The 21,549-nt window shown below is 38.6% G+C and overlaps 1 protein-coding gene across 2 annotated transcripts in view; it reads right to left on the reverse strand.

The window, feature by feature from the left end:
- Window positions 1–21,549, reverse strand: part of Smarcc1 (SWI/SNF related BAF chromatin remodeling complex subunit C1) — a 116,296-nt gene that overhangs the window by 43,661 nt on the left and 51,086 nt on the right. For both annotated transcript variants that reach the window (XM_085688895.2, XM_048424312.3), the window contains exons 18-21: window positions 20,923–21,036; window positions 14,906–14,965; window positions 11,294–11,552; window positions 9,688–9,849 (exon numbers count right to left, since the gene is read on the reverse strand). In XM_085688895.2, the coding sequence (XP_085545021.1) occupies window positions 9,688–9,849; window positions 11,294–11,552; window positions 14,906–14,965; window positions 20,923–21,036 (595 nt within the window). The remainder of the gene's footprint in view (window positions 1–9,687; window positions 9,850–11,293; window positions 11,553–14,905; window positions 14,966–20,922; window positions 21,037–21,549) is intronic.

Genomic DNA, 21,549 nt, shown 5'->3' on the forward strand with positions numbered 1-21,549 from the left:
AATGTGGTTAGCAAAATCAGGATGAGAAGAGGATTAAAAATCATTACCTAAAGGGATGAAGGAAATTGGGAGACTCAAATGCTTGTAAAATAGCTGGCTTAAAAGAGTATGTTCATTATGAATAAGTAATAGTATATCATTCTTGATTATTTAATCAGCTTTAATTATTTACTACCACTTTTGCACCTCATCTGTAAACTGCCTACAGTCATTTTATAAAGAAATTGAATCATGTTGCTTCTATTATGCTGACTGCCCTGTGTCTAAAAGGTAGAACAAAAAGCCACCTAAATTAGCCCCATGTTTATCTTCAGAGACAACCTTTCCCACATCACCTGCTTCTTCTCGGGTAATTTGTTGTAGAACATTCCATGCTAATTCATTCTGCTTTAAAGGGTCACTTCCTCTACAAAGTGTTCCTTAACTGATGGACTCAATGTGCCTCCAGTCACCTCTCAGTATCTTTGTGTGTTCCCCACCCTCAAACTGAATATTCTAAGATACTGCTTATTTATTTCAATTATTAAAAAATGTGGTCCAGAAGCCCTTGGAGTCTCCAAAGAAAAAGCAGTTTCCATAAAACTAGTGTTATTTGTGTTTCCTCATTCATTCTTTTTCATATATGTGGAGTTGTGGTTTTTAGAAAAACATGCATGACAAGCAGCCACTTAAAGTAACATGCTACTGTGGTGGCTTACAGATTTGTTACTAACTTTAAGATGGAGTTACAGATGAAGTCAGAGCTCACACATGCCAGCTCAGCCTTGGATGCTCTGGTTTCTAAAGAACTGAGACCAAGAGGTTTGAGAACTGGCAAGTTCAGTCTTGTCAGGAAGAAAAGGTTGCATTGAATGACAGGAACTCTGTACATGGAGACTCTAGGTGTCATTCTCCACATTAAATGGAAGGACTGTTCAACTAATACACCGCATGAGCCTGTCATCACTTTATGTTCTTAACTGCATCTAACATTGTGGACTATTCTTTTCATATTTGAATAAGAATGTTGTATTGTGGCTACCAAGTTTATTTCCTACTCTCTGAACAATGTTCCTCTCCATTTCTGTGACTTAGCCCTCACTGTTCAACAAAAAAGAGCACTTGCCTGCTCTTCTAGATGGTCCCAACATTCAGTTCAAACCCACTACCTATGGGAAGCATAGCATTCCTCAGTCTAAAATGACATCTACTCTTGCACTACTTCCTATGCATAGTGCTCCTTGAATCATTATTTATGTGTTTTTGTTTTACCCAGAAATCCTCCAATGCTGGAATGAGTTTTTTGAACTATGTGCAACTGAACAAGAAGGTCAGTTTCATTAGACAAATCTATATGTTCTCTTACTTGACACGAATACTTCATAGCAAGAGGTATGGGTATGTATGTGTGTGTTTATATATATATCTCAAGTCGACAAAGTGCCTAATTTGACACAATAGTCTCCATAACAGAAATTACGTTCCCCCCTCTCCCTGCTAAAAGTAAAATTATCAGAAGTCACTTAAATCTTCACTACTCCTTAATGGTTAAAAGCTCAATTATGACCTATTCCTGTGATTTTAGTCTGTACTTCAGTACTGTTTGAAACAAACATGAAAACATGTAGACTAGGCTGGCCTCAAACACAGGGATTCCACCTGCCTGTGCCTTGAGTGCTGGGAACTTGATTGACGTTTCTAACAGCAAGCCTGGTTGGGAACAAGTTTTTAGCCCTCTCACTGACCCAGCGGGCTCTCCATATAGCACTGAAGACTGACTCAAGACCTGCTAATTCACACAGGAACCACCTGGCTGATACAAAGACTCTTGATGACCGTCCTGCTTGTCAAAACAGCTCAACACGTCAAGATTCTATAAAGAAAAAAGCTCCAGACACTAAAAACTTGTGACCAAAGAAATAGAAGCAGGATTTACAATAAAATGTCTGACAGACCAGAACCTTATTGACTTACTGACCCCTGCTCATTCCATCCCTCTCGAAGAAGTTTATGTCCTTAAAAAATGGCTACCGCTGGTAAGATGGCTCAGCTGGTAAACTGCCCCTGACTGATGACCTGAGCTAGGTCCTAAGGACCCACAAGGTGGAAGGAGAGAACTGATTGCCACAATTTTCCCTCTGTGCCCCTTACCACACAAAAAGTGTTAGAGATGGGTGTTGGGAGAGGAGTAAAGAGACGGCTTAGTGGTTAAAAGCACCAACTGCTCTTTCAAAGTATGAGAATTTAATTTCCAACACCCACAAAGGGTGGCTCATATCTGTAACTACAGTTCCAAGCGATCCCACCCTCTGTTTCTGGAGTCCCCCAGCACCTGCACTCACATGTGCATACAAACACAAATACACACAACTCCAGAGTGAATTCAGTCAGGATAAAGAAAAAGACTGTCTCGAAAATTCAAAAACTACTTATATTCACACCGTTATGCGAGGTATTGAAGAAAACTATTCTTATTTTTATAAAACACAGGCAAACTACTTAAGATCCAAAGAATCACACACTACCTACAACTTAATTTAAAATAAATGAACAAAAATAACTTGAAAACAAAATGGCATTTGTCTAAATACATACTATGGCCATAGATTAGCAGTAAGATGCATGATAAGAAGGAAAGGAAATCTGATGTCCTCTGGCCTCCATAAACACAGGAATGCAAACATGTACTAGCATTAAACATATCACACACAGAAAGACATACAACAACAAAAAAATTAAAATTGTAAAAAGCTAGCCTGACAGAAATTGAGGGGACAAGGACAGATCCCAGAGCTCAGGCTATGTGGAGCTGGGGAAGCTCAGGCTATGTGGGTCGGTCACTGGTTACTAAGCTTCAGTTAGTAGTTCTGCTGGGCCACTGCACACCAGGATGACCACAGATAAAAATGGTAACTGTTCATCTTGAAAAAGTCTGAGTTAGTGATAGGATTTTTCTTTTAAAGATTTGTTTGTGTGCCAGGCAGTGGTGGCGCACGCCTTTAATCCCTGCACTTGGGAGGCAGAGGCAGGAGGATCTCTGAGTTCAAGGCCAGCCTGGTCTACAAGAGCTAGTTCCAGGACAGGCTCCAAAGCTACAGAGAAACCCTGTGTCAAAAAACCAAAAACAAAACCAAAACCAAAACCAAAACCAAACAAAAAAAGATGTTTGTGTATGTGTTATCCTTTCCTTGTGATATCTCTGTTTAGTTTTGACATTTGGAAAGTACAGCCAAAGAATGATTTAAAAATTATCCTCACAACATAAATATTTGGAGAAACATTGTAAATTATTTTGAATTTTGTGTGGTTTGATTTTGTGTATAGTATGCGTGCTTTTGAGACAGAGTTTCTCGGTGTAATAGCCCTGGCTGTCCTAGAATTACCTCTTGGAGATTAGTCTGGCCTCAAACTCAGAGATCCACCTGCCTCTGCCTCCCAAGGGCTAGGATTAAAGGCGTGCACAAACACTGCCTGGGAATTTTCCTTAATCTTGGATAAATCCATTTTGGTTTGTAACTACTCATAACTTATCCACTTCATATGTTATCTAATCAGTAATGAGAAACTAAAAGGAAAAGCTCATGACTGAAAAAGGAAACGAATCAAGCCCACCAACTAGTGAATGTGTATGTAACTACAGTGTCAGTACAGCAGGGTATTGCTCGGCTACCAACAGAATGAAGGGGGCTAGAGATACAGGCCAGATGGTGAAGTACTTGGCTCACATGCACAAGCTCTGGTTAATGTCCCAGCACTATAAAAGTCGATGTGACTACCTAGGAAAGAGAGCAAACAAGCTCCACTGGGAGCAGAAGACAGGAGCAAATTCAGCTCCGGAAGCCAACCCAGTCCCGAGACACTGCGGATCAGGACTGAGCCAGTGAAAACATCCCAGAGTCAGCAATCTCCACGGGAACAGGTACAGTGGAGTAACCGTTGAGCTAGTGAGCCAGAGCCAGAGACTGCTAAGGGTCCGGACGTGAACCTGGGACCTTCAAGGGAGTAGGCCCTCTGCCAGTCTGGGAGGGAGTGAACCTGGCACCTCTGAGGGAATAAGCAAAAACCAGAGGTCTTGGCATGGCCAGGCCTGAATCTGGGTCCTCAGAGGGAAGAGGCCTGTGACAGGACACTTCTTTGGGTCCGGGCATTGATCTGGGACATCAAAGAGAACAAGCAGGAACCTGGAACCTCTGCGGGTCTGATCGGGAGTCTGGGACCTCTGAGGGAGTAAGCAGGACTGGATCCAAATAAAAAGTCCTCTCGCCACATAAGAAAACACTAAACATACAGAGTAAAGAAAGAATATTAAGAGCTGCAAAGGAAAAAGGCCAAGTAACATATAAAGGGAGACCTATCAGAATTACATCTGACTTCTCAGTGGAGACAATGATAGTCAGAAGGTCATGGTCAAGAATTATGCAGACATAAAGAGACCACAGATGCCAGCCTAGACCACTATACCCTGCAAAACTGTCAATCACCATAGAAGGACAAAACAAGATATTCCATGACAAATCTAGATTTCACCAATACCTAGCCACAAACCCAGCCCTACACAAAATACTAGAAGGAAAACTCCAACCAAAGGAAGTTGGCTACACCAACAAAAACAGACAACTGATGGTCTCATTGCAGCAAATCTCAAAGAAGGGGAAAACATACAAATTAACATCACCAACAATGGAAACTAAATTACCAGGAAACAGCAATCACTGGTCATTAATATCCCTTAATGTAAATGGACTCAACTCACCTATAAAAAGGCACAGGCTAACAGACTGGATATGAAAACAGAATCCATCCTTCTTCTGCATACGAAAAACACATCTCAACCTCAGAAACAGACATCGTCTCAGAGTAAAGGGTTGGAAAAAAATATACCAATCAAATGGACCTAAGAAACAAGCGGGTGTAACTATCCTAATACTTAACAAAATAGACTTCAAGCTAAAAGTCAATCTAAAGACACAAAGAAGGTCATTTCATATTGGTCACAGGAAAAATCCATCAAGGGGAAATTTTAATACTAAACATCTATGCCCCAAATACAAGGTCATCCTCATATGTCAAAAAAACACATCTAAAGCTTAAATCATATATTAAACCCCACACACTAATAGTGGGAGACTTCAACACTCCCCTCTCACCACTGGACAGGTAAATCAGACAAAAAATGAACAGAGAAATAAGAGAATTAACAGATGTTATGACTAAATGGATTTAACAGACATCTATAGAATATTCCATCCAAACAGAAAAGAATATACCTTCTTCTCAGCACCTCATGAAACCTTCTCAAAAATTGACCACATACTCAGTAACAAAACAAACCTCAACAAATACAAAAAAAGTTGGAATAACCCAATGCACCTTATCAGATCACCATGGTATAAAACTAGAAGTCAACAGCAATACTAATTCTAGAAAACCCAAAAACACATGGAAATTAAACAATGCTCACCTGAATCATCAATGGGTCAAAGAAAAAATTAAGGGAGAAATTAAAGACTTCTTAAAATTCAATGAAAATGACCACACAACATACCCAAATTTATGGGGCACAATGAAAGCAGTGTTAAGAGGAAAGTTTATAGCACTATACGCCTACATAAAGAAGCTGGGAAAATCCCACACTAGTGAATTATCAGAACATTTGAAAACTTTAGAACAAAAAGAAGATAACTTAATCAAATTGAGAGCTGAAACAACAAAATAGAAACAAAGAAAACAATACAAAGAATCAAGGAGACAAAGAGTTGGTTCTTTGAGAAAAATCAACAAAATAGACAAAACTTTATCCAAACTAAACAAAAGGCAGAGAGAGAATATCCAATTTAACAAAATCAGAAACAAAGGGGGATATAACAACAGACACGGAGGAAATACAGAGGATCATCAGGTCATATTTTGAAAACCTGTACTCCACAAAATTGGAAAACTTAAAGGAAATGGACAACTTTCTGGATAAATATCACTTACCAAAATTAAATCAAGACCAGATAAGCAAATTAAACACACCCATAACTGCTGAAGAAATAGAAACAGTGAACAAAAGTCTCCCAACCAAAAAAAAGCCCAGGACCAGATGGTTTCAGCTTAAGAGTCTATAAGATTTTCAAAGAAGAACTAATACCAATATTCCTCAAATTATTCCACGCAATAGAAACAGAAGGAACATTGCCAAACTCTTTTTATGAGGCTACAATTACCCTGATACCCAAACCACAGAAAGACATTACTAAGAAAGAGAATTACAGACCAATCTCACTCATGAACATTGATGCAAAAATACTAAATAAAATACTGGCAAATCGAATCCAAGAACACATCAGAACCATCATCCATCATGACCAAGTCGGCTTCATACCACAGATGCACGGATGGTTCAACATACGAAAATCTGTCAACATAATCCACCATATAAACAAGCTGAAAAGTAAAAACCACATGACCATCTCATTAGATGTCGAAAAAGCTTTTGACAAAATACAACATCCCTTCTTGGAGAAAAGAACATACCTAAACATAATATATGCAATATACAGCAAGCCAACATCAAACTAAATGGAGAGAAACTCCCAGCGATTCCACTGAAATCAGGAAGACAAGGTTGCCCACGCTTTCCATATCTATTCAATATAGTTCTTTTTTTTAATTATTATGTATACACACAGACTGAGAGAAACAATTAATAAATGGAACCTCCTGAAACTGAAAAGCTTCTGTAAAGCAAAGGACATGGTCAACAAGACAAAACGACAGCCTACAGAATGGGAAAAGATATTCACTAACTCCAGAGGTCTGAGCTCCAAAATATACAAAGAACTCAAGAAATTGGTCACTAAATGAACACATAATCCAACTTAAAAAAAAAAAACAACAACAACAATGGAGTACAGACCTAAACAGAGAACTCTCACCAGAGGAATCTCAAATGGTAGGTGTTGAAAGGGTGGACAGAGGCTCCTTATTCATTCAATGACCTTCTCTTCCAAAACACATAAAACAATTTTATATGCAAACATTTACATTTTATTTAATATTTTTAAATTTGGAAACAATCCTACACTTTATTAGGGTCCAAGAAAAAAAGTTGAAATTTTAACCATTTCTAGTTTATTAGTATTTGGAACAAAGGAATTCTTTCTATTCTAGCAAGATTAAACCAGATTTTCCTGATTCCTAAGTGATTGCCTATACAGTATGCCAAGAACAGAGCAGTTCAACAATAACATGAACCATGATACTAAAAAGGGACAAAGAGTCAAAAATAATGTTGTTGTTGTTGTTGTTGTTTTTTAAACTAATTTTCGGGCAAAGTTGTGCTTTGGTGTGTATACAGAGGCCAAAGGATCGTCTTAGCTGCTTCTTGCCTTCTACTCTGGGCAAGAAAAGGTCAAGGGCCATGACAGCCAACAGCTTACTTGTGACTGTGTAATGCACACTCAGTAGTGGCAAAAACAAAGTCTCCTTCCCCTACTACTTGTAAGACCAATGATTACACAATAGTATGCAGGTTTGAGAAGTAGTTGTGAGCAGGTCTCCTTAAGTAACGCCGGTCTACTATATTGAGTTTTATTCTACTGAGCACTGACTAGTGGAATACTTAGGAAACAGCAACAATTCTCCCTTGGAACCTAAAAGTAAGAAGTCAGCAGGGTACCTACTGGAATATGATCCAGGAATGGAATTGTGGGAATTCAGAGTGTTTGGGAGAAAACTCCAAGAAAACAGGAGTCTTATGACTTCAGTTTCTTCAAAACATGAATTGTTCTTGGAATGTATTTTCATGAACCCCCATGTGTACCCGATAGGAGTTTACTTTGGATTACTTATTATTACTTGCTGCTGTTATTCAATTAAATGTTTAAATTATCCTTTATATGCACCTACGGAAAATACGTTTTTATCACATGCAGTTTGTCCATGTGATCGTACGTAGGTTGAACTCATGAAAATCTTACTCATGTGACCATCCTTAACCTTCAGAGTATAACTGTGATGCTCTGAATAAGGCTGGCTATTGCACGAGACTTAGTTCCCTCATTACGGGCTCCAGTCTCCCTGGTCCCACTGCCTCTGAAACATTACAAATTCCTCTGAGATTCCTCAGCAATACCCAACACTCCCCTAATATTACAAGGCCACAGAGTTTGAACTGGGGCTATAGTTCAGTCAGTCAACATGTCAGACAAACATGAACTCAATTCCAAGTAGTGATGTAAAAATGCTGGACAACGCATAACTATTTATAATACTACTGCCTGGGCTCAGTGGCCAGACATCTTGTCAACTTTTTGAGTTTTAGGGAAGTGAGAGGCAAAAACAAAGAGGGGAAAGGAGAGCATAAGGACTAGAGTATGAATTACTAGAAGACATACAAAGCTAGGCCAAGTAGAGCACATGCATAATTCCAATAAGTACTGCTCTGGATAAGATGTCAGGTTGAGACAAAGAAAAAAAAAGTCCAGAGGTCACAGTCACATGGGGTATACTGATGAGTTCATGTGCATCACAAGTGTGCATACTTTTTTAACACACATAAAAAAGAAATTTAAACATACACGGTAGAAATAAAAGAATTAAAGAATCAATTTCATGATAAAGATGGCGAAAATACTGTCAAGGTGTTACCCGTTTTCCGAGCTTGAAACAGAGAAACAATGGAATCCTGATTATAACCTTACTAAGCTGTATTGAAAATAGTGACAAAGTTCATATGCATAGGCAAAAGAGAACAGTTAAGATGATTGTGGAGAGGGAGAACTGACACTACTAACCTCAAAATTTAATTCAAACTATTCTGAAAAAAATAAATGATGGTCATGTGTGGTGCAGCACGCCTTTAAACCCAGCACTCTGGAAGCAGAGGCAGGCAGATCTCTGACAGCTCGAGGCCAACCCGGTCTACACAGTGCGTTCCAGAAAACCCATCTCAAAAACCAAACCCCCCGCCACATACACACACACAAAGGTGGGGGGGGGGCCTGCAGGAGGCAGTAAAAGATCCATCCTCACCAGGAGAATCATGAAGATTTCCACTTCAATAGGATGGCAAATACAAAACAAACACCAAAGAAAAGAAGGTTGAGAAATGGGAACTTCTATACACTGGTAAGAACCTAAATTATACAGGCACAATGGAAATGTCTGACAATTTCTTAGAGAGCTAAACACAGACTACCACAGAACTGAGAAATGCCGTGTTCACAAAATCGTGTATAAAATGACTATCATTACTTGGAAGTAATATAAAAGCAGTAAAAAACAGAAGAAATTTACAGGTAAATGTCTATGTGCTGATGAAAAAATACACTAACACAGAACGTGCTCAGAGCACTATTCAGCAAAGCAAAGAATGATGTACGATCCTAGAGAACACTGTGCTAAACAAAAGAATCAGGGTATAGGGAGTTCCAGGACAGCCAGGTGTTAAAGAGAGAAACCCTGACCCAAAAAGAGAAAGTCATAACTGTCATACTGTTCAATTTCCAAGCTTGTATTCAGTTCTTGCTTTCTCTGTACCACCATGCCCCATGTCCCACAAGTATGTGAGAGGAGAGAAAAAAAAATTATACACTAAACTTAAGAGCCAAGTTAGTACTTACCATTTTGTTCACGTAAGTGTAAGCAAATCCTATTATTTTGCACACTGACAGGGAATATAAACATCTAGTAACCAAGTCCTCGGGCACAGCAGTGACTCACCAAGCTTCTCTGGCTCATCAGGACCCGTGCCTGCAATACAGCTGCTTTCCAAGCCATAGGTGGGGTCCACCTTCCCAGAGGCTCTTGCAGCCTCTTGTACCTTTTTGACATGCGCTTCAACTAATTCCAGGGGTACTTCTTCTCGGACCCGAGAAAACTCCTCTGATTGAAGGTAAAAAGAGAATAGCATTTTCATTTTGCATAGCTATGTGCTCCTACACATGACCCAGAATGTCTGGCATAATAGCACTGGTTTAGTTGCAAAAAGCTTTTAGGGGAAGAAGGTAAAATGAATCAATCAAATCTTTCATGTTTTATCCTAAACATCATAGCAACTTCTTAAATATATTTTTAAAATATTTTTGATGATCTATTGGTAACAAATAAAACTGCAGTCCTAATTTTACCTTTGTGTTGGCTAGACTGGTAGTTGTAAAATCACCAAGGACCAAACCACAATAAAGATCAAAATCCTATTAACATAAAACAATCTGGACAAAATTAATTTGCTACAAAAATACAAAGTAAGTTTCATTCCTTAGCTCTACCAATTGCCTGACGCCACATAAACATTTCTTTTTCTTTATATATTGGAGAGGGGAAAATGTGTGTGTATACATATGTAGGAGACAAGATCCACAGTAATCTAAGATGAACCAAAAAGTTGTGATTCCTTTGCCTTTCCCAGCCAGAAGCCGGCACCTCGTAGGTGTCTGACATCACATCTAGCTGCTTCCCCGTTCTAAAGAAATATTCTATTGGCCATGATAGCTCGGCAGGAGAAGGCACTTGGGGTTAGACTGAGGGTTTTAAGTTTAATTCACAAGGAACATGTGGGTAGGAAAGAACCAAACTTCCCACTTCTAGTCCTCTGACCTTCAGATATATATCATGGTAGGGGACTGCATAAACACAGACAAAAGAGGTATTAAAACAAAGTGAAAGAAAACTTAAACAAATGCTCTTAACTTACAACCTATTTTAATACATTAAAAGCTTATTTATAATTTTTTAAGTATTTACTTATTATGTATACAATATTCTGTCCGCATGCATGCCTGCAGGCCAGAAGAAGGCACCAGACCTCATTACAGATGGTTGTGAGCCACCATGTGGTTGCTGGGAATTGAACTCAGGACCTTTGGAAGAGCAGGCAATGCTCTTAACCACTGAGCCATCTCTCCAGCCCCCTTATTTATAATTTTTAATGAAGCCCATTATCTTTAGGGTCTTTTGGTGATTTACATAAATGAGTATAATAACAGATATATGTATATATTAAAACATTTGTGAGTGTGTATGTGTGGGTTTCTGTTGGAGTGTAAAATAGCTGACTAGTTCACTCCAGTGGGCATATGTGGAGATCAGAGGTTTACAGAGGCCAGATTTTCTCTATCACTTTTCCCTCCATCTTACGATCTGAGATACTGTCTCACCATTTATCTCTACCCCAGGGCAGATGCTACAAGCACCTACTGGAATGCCTGGCTCTTACATGGGCTTTGGAAAGCCAAATTCAGGTCCTCATGCTTACATAGCAGGCACTTTAAACAATAAGAGATCAGATGTTAGTGTTGGAGAAGTAACTAACACACAAAGTACATACCCAAAGCTGCTTTTGCTGCAGCAGATGCCACACGAGGGTCAACTACAGATGCTAGAAAAGCAACAGTACTCATCACTGGGTTCCCTGACTGGCTGAAAGGGACAGGCTGGTAAGCTAGCGGCCCAAGGGAAGCATCTGAATTTTCAAGGTATGGGTCCTCAATGGGAAGCCTCAAAAAGTGGAGGATGCATTCATCCTGAGTACGACTTCCAACATGTTCTGAGACTTTATTCCAATCATCCTTGTACATCTCCAGGGCCTAAATGAACACACAAACAAAAGACTGTTAATATCAAATAAAAAGGAAGTGATATGGGGCAGGGTCTCATTATGTGGTACAGACTCGTTTCAAACTTCTAATCCTACTGGCTCGGCCTCCAAAGTGCCTATGATAAGATGCAGGCAAAACCACTTAACTTGCTGCAGTTCTGTAGACAGTATTTCTAAAAAAAAAACTGGGTAGCGATTTAGTTGTGCTCAGGAAACTGAAACAGAAGTCTTGAAGATTATCAGAATGGGAAAGAGTCTATCTCAAAAAAACAACATAAATGATTATTTGTATGCATTAAAATAAAATGGTAATTTGACAGTTTCCTTGAAGTAAACGGTAAACCAGGCAACAAAAATAAATGAAATATATGCACATTATTAACACTACCCTTTAAAAGAATCATGTTTATATAAAAAATTCCAAAGAAATTATGGAGTAGTAGTAGAGAATTAACACTAAATATCAAATGACAGGTTAAAAGAACAACAGAAGACAAAAGCAATACTTGTATTTCTCTAGTAGTAATGAACAAATTTAAACTGTAAAAAATAGTTGAAACAGCATGAAAATGAAATAAAAGTCAATAAATTATGTAAGATGAACATGATATAAAGAAAATCAAAGAGAAGTCAATGACTTAAATAAATGAAGAGACAGTTACCTCTGCTGCCATTCTACGATCACGCTAAGTCACAAATTATCAAAGACCACCAGCAGGGTAAGTAGGTGGCTGAGACAGAAGTAACTTGTTTAGCAGCCCATATGATGCTAGGAGGAACTGATTCCAAAGTTGCCCTGGTTTCCACAGAGACTCAGACAACATGTATATACATGTACATAGAAACACAAAATAAAAAAATTACGATCTACAAGATGATATAATTTAATAGAAAATGAGACTAGCAGTAAGATTTTGAAAGAATAGTCTAAGTCATAAAATTTATAACTTGGTAAAAATTCTGACAAACATTCAATAATAACAGGTTAAATATAAAATACAGCAAGAAAATAAGAAATATAAATACAAGGGCTGAAGCAACTTAGAAGACACTTTTTGGGGCTCACTGAACATACGTGTGTTTAGGACCATGACTGCCTACTCTGTTCATTTTCTGGTGGGGGCATCTGCGATAAAAGCAGGAGCTTTTGTGTGTCCTAGGTAGAGCTTCTTCTTACCTTTTTACAACACTAGAAAATACTTAAAACAAATTATCTCTCCTGCCTTCAATGACGTCACATTTTATCTTTTAGCATAAGCCCAAACATGATCAAAACAACCCCATTCCCTCCTCCTCCAGATGACAGGTTAGTCAAGTCCAAAGACACTATTCTAAGCCAGGAAGTGGTGCATACACGTTTATATCCAGCACTTGGAAGGCAGAAGCAGGTAGGTCTCTGTGAGTTCAAGGCCAGCCTGGTCTACAGAGTGAGTTCCAGAACAGGCTCCAAAGCAACACAGAGAAACCCTATCTTAAAAAACCAAAATGGAGGAAAAAAAAAAGTGGCTAGGCATGGTAAAACACGACTTACAGCACTTTGGAAGTGGAGGCAGAAGCAGAGGCGGGTAAATGTCTAACATTAAGGCCAGCTTGGTCTACACAATGAGTTCCACGACAACTAGGGCTACGTAAAGTATTTGGTCTCAAAACAAACACACACACACACACACACACACACAAGTGGGCACTGTCAAAAAATAGAAATATTTTTAGAAACGTATCTCAATGAAGCAACTAGATTGGATAAATCTAAATTTTATTTGGATATAACTCAATTCATAATTTCGCTGGTTTACTTGAGGCTGTGTGTATAGAAACAGGTGTGTGAGCCACCATGTACACACGTGTGCATGACCAGAGGTCAATGTCAGGTTATTGTCCACTATTGATCTCTACCTGATTTTTAGACACAGGGGCACTCTCTAAGCTAGAGCTCACTAAACTGTCTAGAATGTCAGTCATGTGGCTCAGCTGGTTAAAACCTTTGCAGCCAAGCCTGACAATCTGAGTTCAATCCTTGGCTCCTATATTGGGGAAGAGAAATACTGCCTCCATGTAGTGCCATGCGTCCTCACAACACAAGTGAAACAAAGCCCTTAGCTACCTCCTTTTTCTCTCCCAGTGCCAGGGTTATTAAAAAGTACTGCTGCCAGCCCAACTACTCAAAATTGTCTTGGCTGATGGCCTAAATCACAGAAATAAATTTTCTAACAGATCTGAAGGCTAGAAAAACAAGACTCACACTATGTACACAAAAGGCCAAGGTACAAACATGGAAGAACAGAAATGTGCTTTGGTTTCTGAAAAAAGTGATCGTATGTGGCCTAAGCGGTGCAGCCCCCACTACACCCTTCTCTTTCTTTTTCTGGATTTTCGAGACAGGGACAGGATTTCTCTGTAGCTGTGGAGCCTGTCTTGGAACCAGCTCTTGTTCACCAGGCTGGCCTCAAACTCACAGAGATCCACCTGCCACTGCCTCCCAAGTACTGGGATTAAAGGTGTGCAACACCATACCTGGCATTTTCTGTGTGTGTATATGTATGTGTGCTGTTTTTCCTATGAAAGTTTTTAAGACAGAGTTGTCCTATCTAATCATGGAAGGAAAGGACCTGCAATCCTTAGGTACCAGCCTTCAAATGCTGTGATTAGATGCTGTATACCGGAAAACCAACTTTTAAGCTAGTGATTGCACTAAACAAACTGCATTTACGGACAGTGTTAATGTTAAAGAATGCTGCTGAGACTTACTTCTTAGGTTTAAAAAAAAAAATCAACATAAACACAGCTTAGATATCACCTGCAGCAAAGAAAATGTACTATTGTTTAAGGGTACACCAGTTTGCTTCAGTATGTTCAAAGTAAACAGTAGCTCAGAACTTCTTACGTCACTCTAATATCCACTAATCTCACATTTTTGGTTGTCAATCTAGTCTTTAATGATTGAGCCATCTCTCCAGTCCTATCCACTAATCTTAACGATCCAAAACCAAACAACAGAAGTAACTGCTGCTGTTTCCAGTACAATTAAATTTCTCCTCATGGCACAAAGATTCCAAACCAGCACTGCAAAAAACTGTATTCACTTGGGTATATTGAGTACACACTCCTGTCCAATCACCATGCATGACAGGCACGGCTGGTCAAGAGTTCTGATTTTAAAACGTGGTCTGAAAAGGCACATGCTTAACACTGACATCCAAAGGACAGACTAGAATAACTGAAAATAGTAACAAAAACACTAAAAAAGTTATTTTTTCAAATTTTACTGAGAGAAAATGAAGAAAATAGAGGAAGTAGAAACTTACAGGCATCAGTTGCGGGGTTATGTCACTGTTAGCTTACCTCCAGGAGAAGAAGAGTCTCCTGCTCGGTCCACTCCCTTCCGGCACTAGCACCTTTGCTCTAAAGATACAAAGTCAGAGATTACTCATCACAAATGCAGTGAGGGGGCTCAAGCAGGACGTCTGCAAGCTCACAGCAGGGCTTATTCAATCCACCAAGATGAGTCCCCCAATAACTAAACATTCAAAACCTTCAACAGAAGGTCTGACATGCTTTAACAGTTTTCATTAGTCACAGGAACTACTTCCATGCTATTTCAACTTTGGAAGACATACAATCTGAAAATTTATAAGATAAATCATCTGTAATTATACAAAAATAATCTAAGAGCCAGGGAGAAGGATAACAGGGTAAAGGCTGTCAGCATTAGGCCCGGGAGCCTGAGTCTGATGCTCCAGAACCCACATGATGGAAAGAGAACAGTTGTCTTCCAAAACTTGTCCTCTGACCTCCACACAACCATGAGTGTGCACACACATACACACATAAATAAATGTAATGGGGAAAAAATTAAGGTAAATATTTAGTTAAATTTGAAAAAAGATCTTTCCCTAGGACTCTAGGACGAAATGCACCACATATATACGACACTAGATTATTTTTTAATAATTTACTTTACTTTAGCAGTACGAGTGTTTGGCCCACATGTGTGCACCATGTGCAAGCAGTGCACACAGAGGCCAGAGAGAGCAGCAGGTCCCTGCAACTGGACTTATATAAGGTAGTAAGTTCTGTGTGAGTGGTAGGACCCAACCAAAGTCCTTTGCAAGACCAGTAAGTGTTCTTAGCCACTGGGGAACCACAAAGTTCAGATTTTTAATTCCAACCCTAATAATTCTACATTATCCCTAATCTATATCTCTGAAAAGTCTCCAAGTGATTCCCTAAGCTCACATGACCACTTTCTCGACAATCCTTTCCAAGAGGAAGATGGTTTTAGGATACAGGTACCCTATAGGCTACAAGCCATCTACTAGGACAAGAGAATCCTTGATTTGCAGGGAATGTTCCAATCATAGATTTACTTGAGACAGGCTACATGGAATAGTTGATAATATTCTCTACTTTTAAATGTATGAACTCTAAAGACAAATTTTATAATATTACAAATTTTCCTTTTAATTTCTCTAACCTTTGAAAGCCTGTTATGTATAAGTAGAAAAAAATTACCATTCCATGGTTTCCTTGTGTTGCTAAAGTTTCCCAATATAAATGCTAGAATTTCATTCTGTAGCTAAGTTACATGCACACAACAAAAATTTAATTATGCTTTACTAGGCCTCTACAATGTTCAGTTTAAATCATGATGTAGTATCAAACATTTGCAAAACAAAAACAAAACTAAACACAAAAATCCCAAAATTCCGTTTTTAACCTAATATCCAGAATTCCTAAAAGTTAGGTTTTTTCTGGTTTTGTGATACATAGAAACGAACTCAGACCATAGGGCATGGTAGGCAAGTGTCGTCTCACTGAGGTAAATCTTCAACTATAAAAGCAAGTTTAATGAAAATATGCACTAGAACTCACAATATATTGCTAAAATGCACTCAGAAGTATTTTAAGACAAAGAAACTTCTTAATGAACCCGAACCAGACGTATCAATCAAAGAAACAAAACCATTAACATTTCATCTGATTTCAGAAGAAGTCAAGCACAGAAAAATCTAGGGACAATTATACAGGATGAAGTTCTATCAGTTTTATCAACACAAGGAAACTATGGACTGGTAATTGTTTTTCTATTTGCACACATATTTTGTGTGTGCATGTGTATATGTGTTTGAAGGCAAAGCAAAGAGAGCCAGAAATCTAAAGCAACTAAAAAAATAAATAAGCAAGATGTACAACCAATGAAACCTAATGTTAAAAGCATTGAAATGTATTGAATGCTTTTGTACTTTGCTATCAGACCAGTTACTTAAGACTTAAAGGAGGAATCCTTTGTAGTTATTTTTTTTTTATTTTAGTTTTCCAAGACAGGGAAGAACAGGATGTTGGACCCCCTAGAACTACAGTCATGGATGGCTAACTATAAAACAAGTGTTGGGAACGAAACTAAGAACATTTACAAGTGCAATAAGTTCTCGTAACCACTGGGCCATCTTTCCAACTGCAGTGTTTTTGGTTTTGGTTTTTTTTTTTTTTTGAGAATGAATCTTTATTAGTCTCAAACTCAAGGTAATCAGACTGCTGAGTGCTGGGATATCAAGCTTAAGCAATTAAGATTGATAATTAAGTTTGGGGGATGGATTTTGTCCTAATCATGCAATCTGTATGAAAATGAATAGAATGTTCCTTTTACTTTTTACACTATTACAGTGCTTGAACAAACAAAAAATTGTATTACTAATAAACATTTAAGTTGCTTTCATTTTGTCATTTATGTAAGATTTTACAGTTGTTTCTGACTTCTGGTTTCATGACCAACAACAATAGCTGTGTGTCTGTCAATAATTGGAGAGCTGTGCTTGCCGCTAGGAGCATTCTCTATCTCTTTGGTGGAATCTTGACCTAGAGTGCTGTGTGAGGAATCCCTCTAAGTACAGACAGAAGTAAGTCCATCCTAGTCTTGACTATTTCTCAATCTTTCAGTTTTTGTTCACCTATTTCTAAGATTTTAAATAGCCCGTATGCACATATATGGATTTGAAATCTGAAAATATCATGCCTTCTCAATTACAGCTTTTTTTTTCTTTTTGTTTTTTTTCAAGACAGGGTTTCTCAGTAGCGTTGGGCCTAACCTGGAACTAGCTCTTGTAAACCAGGCTGGTCTCGAACTCACTGAGATCCTCCTGCCTCGGTCTCCCGAGTGCTGGGATTAAAGGCATGTGCCACCACCGCCCAGCTTCAATTACAGCTTCTTCTCACAAGACGTGTTTAGGTAACTTCATCTGCTGTCTGTTTACGCTAGTATCAATACACTGCTCTAGCTCTACAATGGATGCAGGTATATATTCTTCCATGTTTTACTTTTACTTTGTGTCTATGTTCTAAACTCAAGTTTCTGAAAGAGAAAATATTGCTGTCCTTTTTTTAAAAAACTCAATTTGACAATTTTTGCTTTTCCAATAATTAAGCTTTAAAAAATGATTTTTTTAAAAGAAAAAAACTGTAGAGATAAGTCAGCAGGTACAACTATTTTTCCAAAGCACTCAGGTTCCATAATCAGCACCCGTATGGTGTAAATCTCCAGTTCCAGAGCATCTGATGCCATCTTCTGGATTCAGAGGGTACTGCACGCAAATGGTGCACAGACATACATGCAAGATTTTATATATATAATTAAAATTTGAAAAATACAAATAAAAATACTGCGGCTGGAACTGAGTAGGGGGTCCTTGCCTAGCTTTTGAGAGGCCCTAAATTCAATTTCCAGCACGTAGGTTAAAGGGTGAGAGCATGCATGCATATGTTATTATCTCTAGAGTCAATTGAGAATCAACCACCCTTGCTAATTTTCAGTCTTCTTAAAATATTCCCTTTACTGTATCCTTCTGTTTGAGCAAGATTTTTTTCTTCTGTTTTAAAAAACTTTCTTGCTTTAGAGCTCTGACAGACTTCAAACATACTACGTTATACCCAGCCTTTTAACAAATTCACCTTTATATGTATATATATGAGATGATATATATGAGGATATATGTATTTATATATAAAAATATATATAAAACCTACCAGTCAGTTATACTTTAAATAGCTGTGTTGGGACTTATAACATTAATTAACAACTCATCAGTCTACTTTCAAATTAATATTTTTGCATTTCATATAAAATGTAGGAACTTCCACAGAGTATACTTCCAGGTCTACTGAAGTTCTTTGTGCTGTATATGGAAGTGTTCACTCAAATCCACACATAATAGATCTAAACACTGCTATTACTTTTATAGTAAATAGTCTTTAATGCTAAAAGCTCAATGACGTGTGTTACCATATGGAGCAAAAAAAAAAAAATTCTGTACTGATTCATGTATTGGCTTTTCAAGAACAATTTATTCAATTAAATATGCTATCAAAAAGTTTTGGTAAATTATAATTGCAGGAGCTGGAGAGATAGCTCAGGGGTTAAGAGCACCAGCTGCTCTTCTAAAGACCTGGATTATTACCCCAGCACCACATGGCAGCTCTTAAGTGCCTGTAACTCCAGTTTGACTTGATCTGACATGACACAGCAAACACACAAACAAAGCACACAAACATACAAGCAAACACTTACATACACATAAAAACAAACATGGCTGCAGAGATAGAACAATAGTAAGAACACTTGTCCAGGACTCAGCTTCAATTTCAACATCCTCTTCTAGCCTTTGGAGGCATAATTAAAGTGTGCAGAAGAAAGACATATGCAACTGAAACACTCCAAATATGAATCTCAAAACCAAGAAATGGCCAGAAGAGCTAGGGAAACATGAGGTAAGAAAGAAGAACTAAAGAAGAAGGTAAAAACTCACACTGCTCTACGTAATTAAGAAAAGCAGGTAGATTAGGATGCTGTACTGCCGGGAGCCACTGCTGACTCGTGTTAAGCCTACCTGTTCTCACTGCTCTTCATCCTGAGGAATTTACTATACTTTTTTGTATGGTGCTCTAATGGAAAGTTCTACACTTTACAACATCTACATTTTGTTTGACCCCACTGATTACTTAATACAGATTTTCAAGGTGAGTTTTCACTACTTTACAATACAAGTTATTTGTCCTTTGATTTCTATGATTGATGTTAAAGCATCAGCCATCAGCTGATTTGTTCCAGGTTATTATTTTTTCTTTTTTTGAGACAGTTTCTCTGTGTTACAGCTCTGGCTGTCCTGGAACTCACTCTGCAGACCAGGTTGGGGTTAAAGACATGTGCAGCAGCACCAGCAGCCGTCAGTTTTGTTATGCATTTAAATTCACTTTCATTTCTTACCCATATATTTATCCTCATTTTGCTTTTATCATAGTTTAAAAAGGTTATTATTTTCGAGTCAGGTGCGTATGTGTGTGTATTTATTTCTGAGGTTGTATATATGGAGGTCAAGGGACAACCTCGAGTGCAAGCCCTTAGCTTCTACCTTGTTTTTGGCAATGTCCATTTCACTGTATCCCTGTGTGCTCCCTAATCCAGATACTGGATCCACAAACTTCAGGTTCTTCGGTCTCTTCCCTTCTTGCTGCAAGAAGGTACTACCAAATGCAACTGTTATGTGTGTGCTGGAGACCTGAATTTAGGCTGTCAGGCTTGACTGCAACTCCTGGAATCACTAAGCCATCTTGCCAGCCTCTGAATGTTCCAGCATAGAGTTAACAATTACACAGTTAATCTATCAATCCTACTGTTGGAATTTGAATGTACGTCGCCCCAATATTCTCACAGGGAGTGGTACTACTAAGAGATGTGGCTTTGTTTCAGAGGGAAGGGCCTTGTTGGAGGAAGTGAGATTAACTATGATCAGGATAGTGTCTCAGCTGACTTCCTGCGACCTGGGAGAGCAGGACTCTCAGCTCCAGCACATCTGCCTCTCCCTGCCCTGATGATAATGAACTGCACCTATCAAACTGTGACTGAGCCATCCCAATTGCTCTTCGCAGCAAAGAAAACCCTAAGACACCCGTCTTCCCCTTGTTGCTCTTCCACTGATAAATTAATTCTTCTGACCGCTGACAACATGTCTCCTGCACTTTGTTCGTACTGTTTTGTCCTTTCTCCACCACTATCCAGTTGTTTTTCTCACTGCTCAGTGTGTAAACAGGGCTTTAAGCTCACTAACCTGTTTTATAATTAGAATAGTCTACTGAATCAATTCAATAGACAATGCAAAACGCCTGATTCTTAATGTATATTCTAATTTACTTTTCATATTGTATTATCCTCATAAAATACTATCCATATTATTTTTAAATCTCTGTTAATCATATATGTGACTATTGCAATGCATTTGACATCAGTAGAAACTTTGCTGGCTCCTATCAGAGACTTATAAAAAGACACATGCAAGTGGTGGTCCATGTGGGTTTATAAAAGTCTTTACCTTTGCCAGTGTTTTCTTGGAGTAAATGTCAGTTCGAAGACCAAAGTTCTGCAAATCAATTGGTTTTTCCTTGTTCTTCTCAGGAAAGTTTAACATCTGCTGAGCAGCAGGGACCTGTGAGGCAGATAAATGACAAATGACTATTAATCTGTTCAAATTTAAGGGGATAAAAGTTTTTGGGGTGTTTTTGGTTTGTTTTATGACTGGAGTAACAGAGAGTTGTGAGATATCACATGGGTGGTGAAAACTGAACGCAGGTCCTCAGGAAGAGCAGTCATGCTCTTAAACACTGAGCAATCTCTCCAGTCAACAATGACTCCTAAATATGTTGATCGCCTGAGGGCGGTGATACACTCCTTTAACCCCATCATTCGGGAGGCAAAGGCAAGTGGATCTCTGTGACGTCAGGGCTAGCCTGATCTACAAACTGAGTTCCAGGACAGTCAGAGCTACAAAGTGAGACCCTGTCTCAAAAAAATAAGACACACACACAAAACAAAACACAACAACAACAACAAAACACCACTTTGGGTCAAGTCACAAAAACAAAGAACAACAACAAAAAGACAAGTATTGCCAGGTGATGGTGGCGCACGACTTTAATCCCAGCAGGAGGCAGAGGCAGTC

This window comes from Myodes glareolus, chromosome 4 (genome assembly GCF_982192425.1).
Source record: "Myodes glareolus chromosome 4, mMyoGla1.1, whole genome shotgun sequence".
NCBI lineage: Eukaryota > Metazoa > Chordata > Mammalia > Rodentia > Cricetidae > Myodes > Myodes glareolus.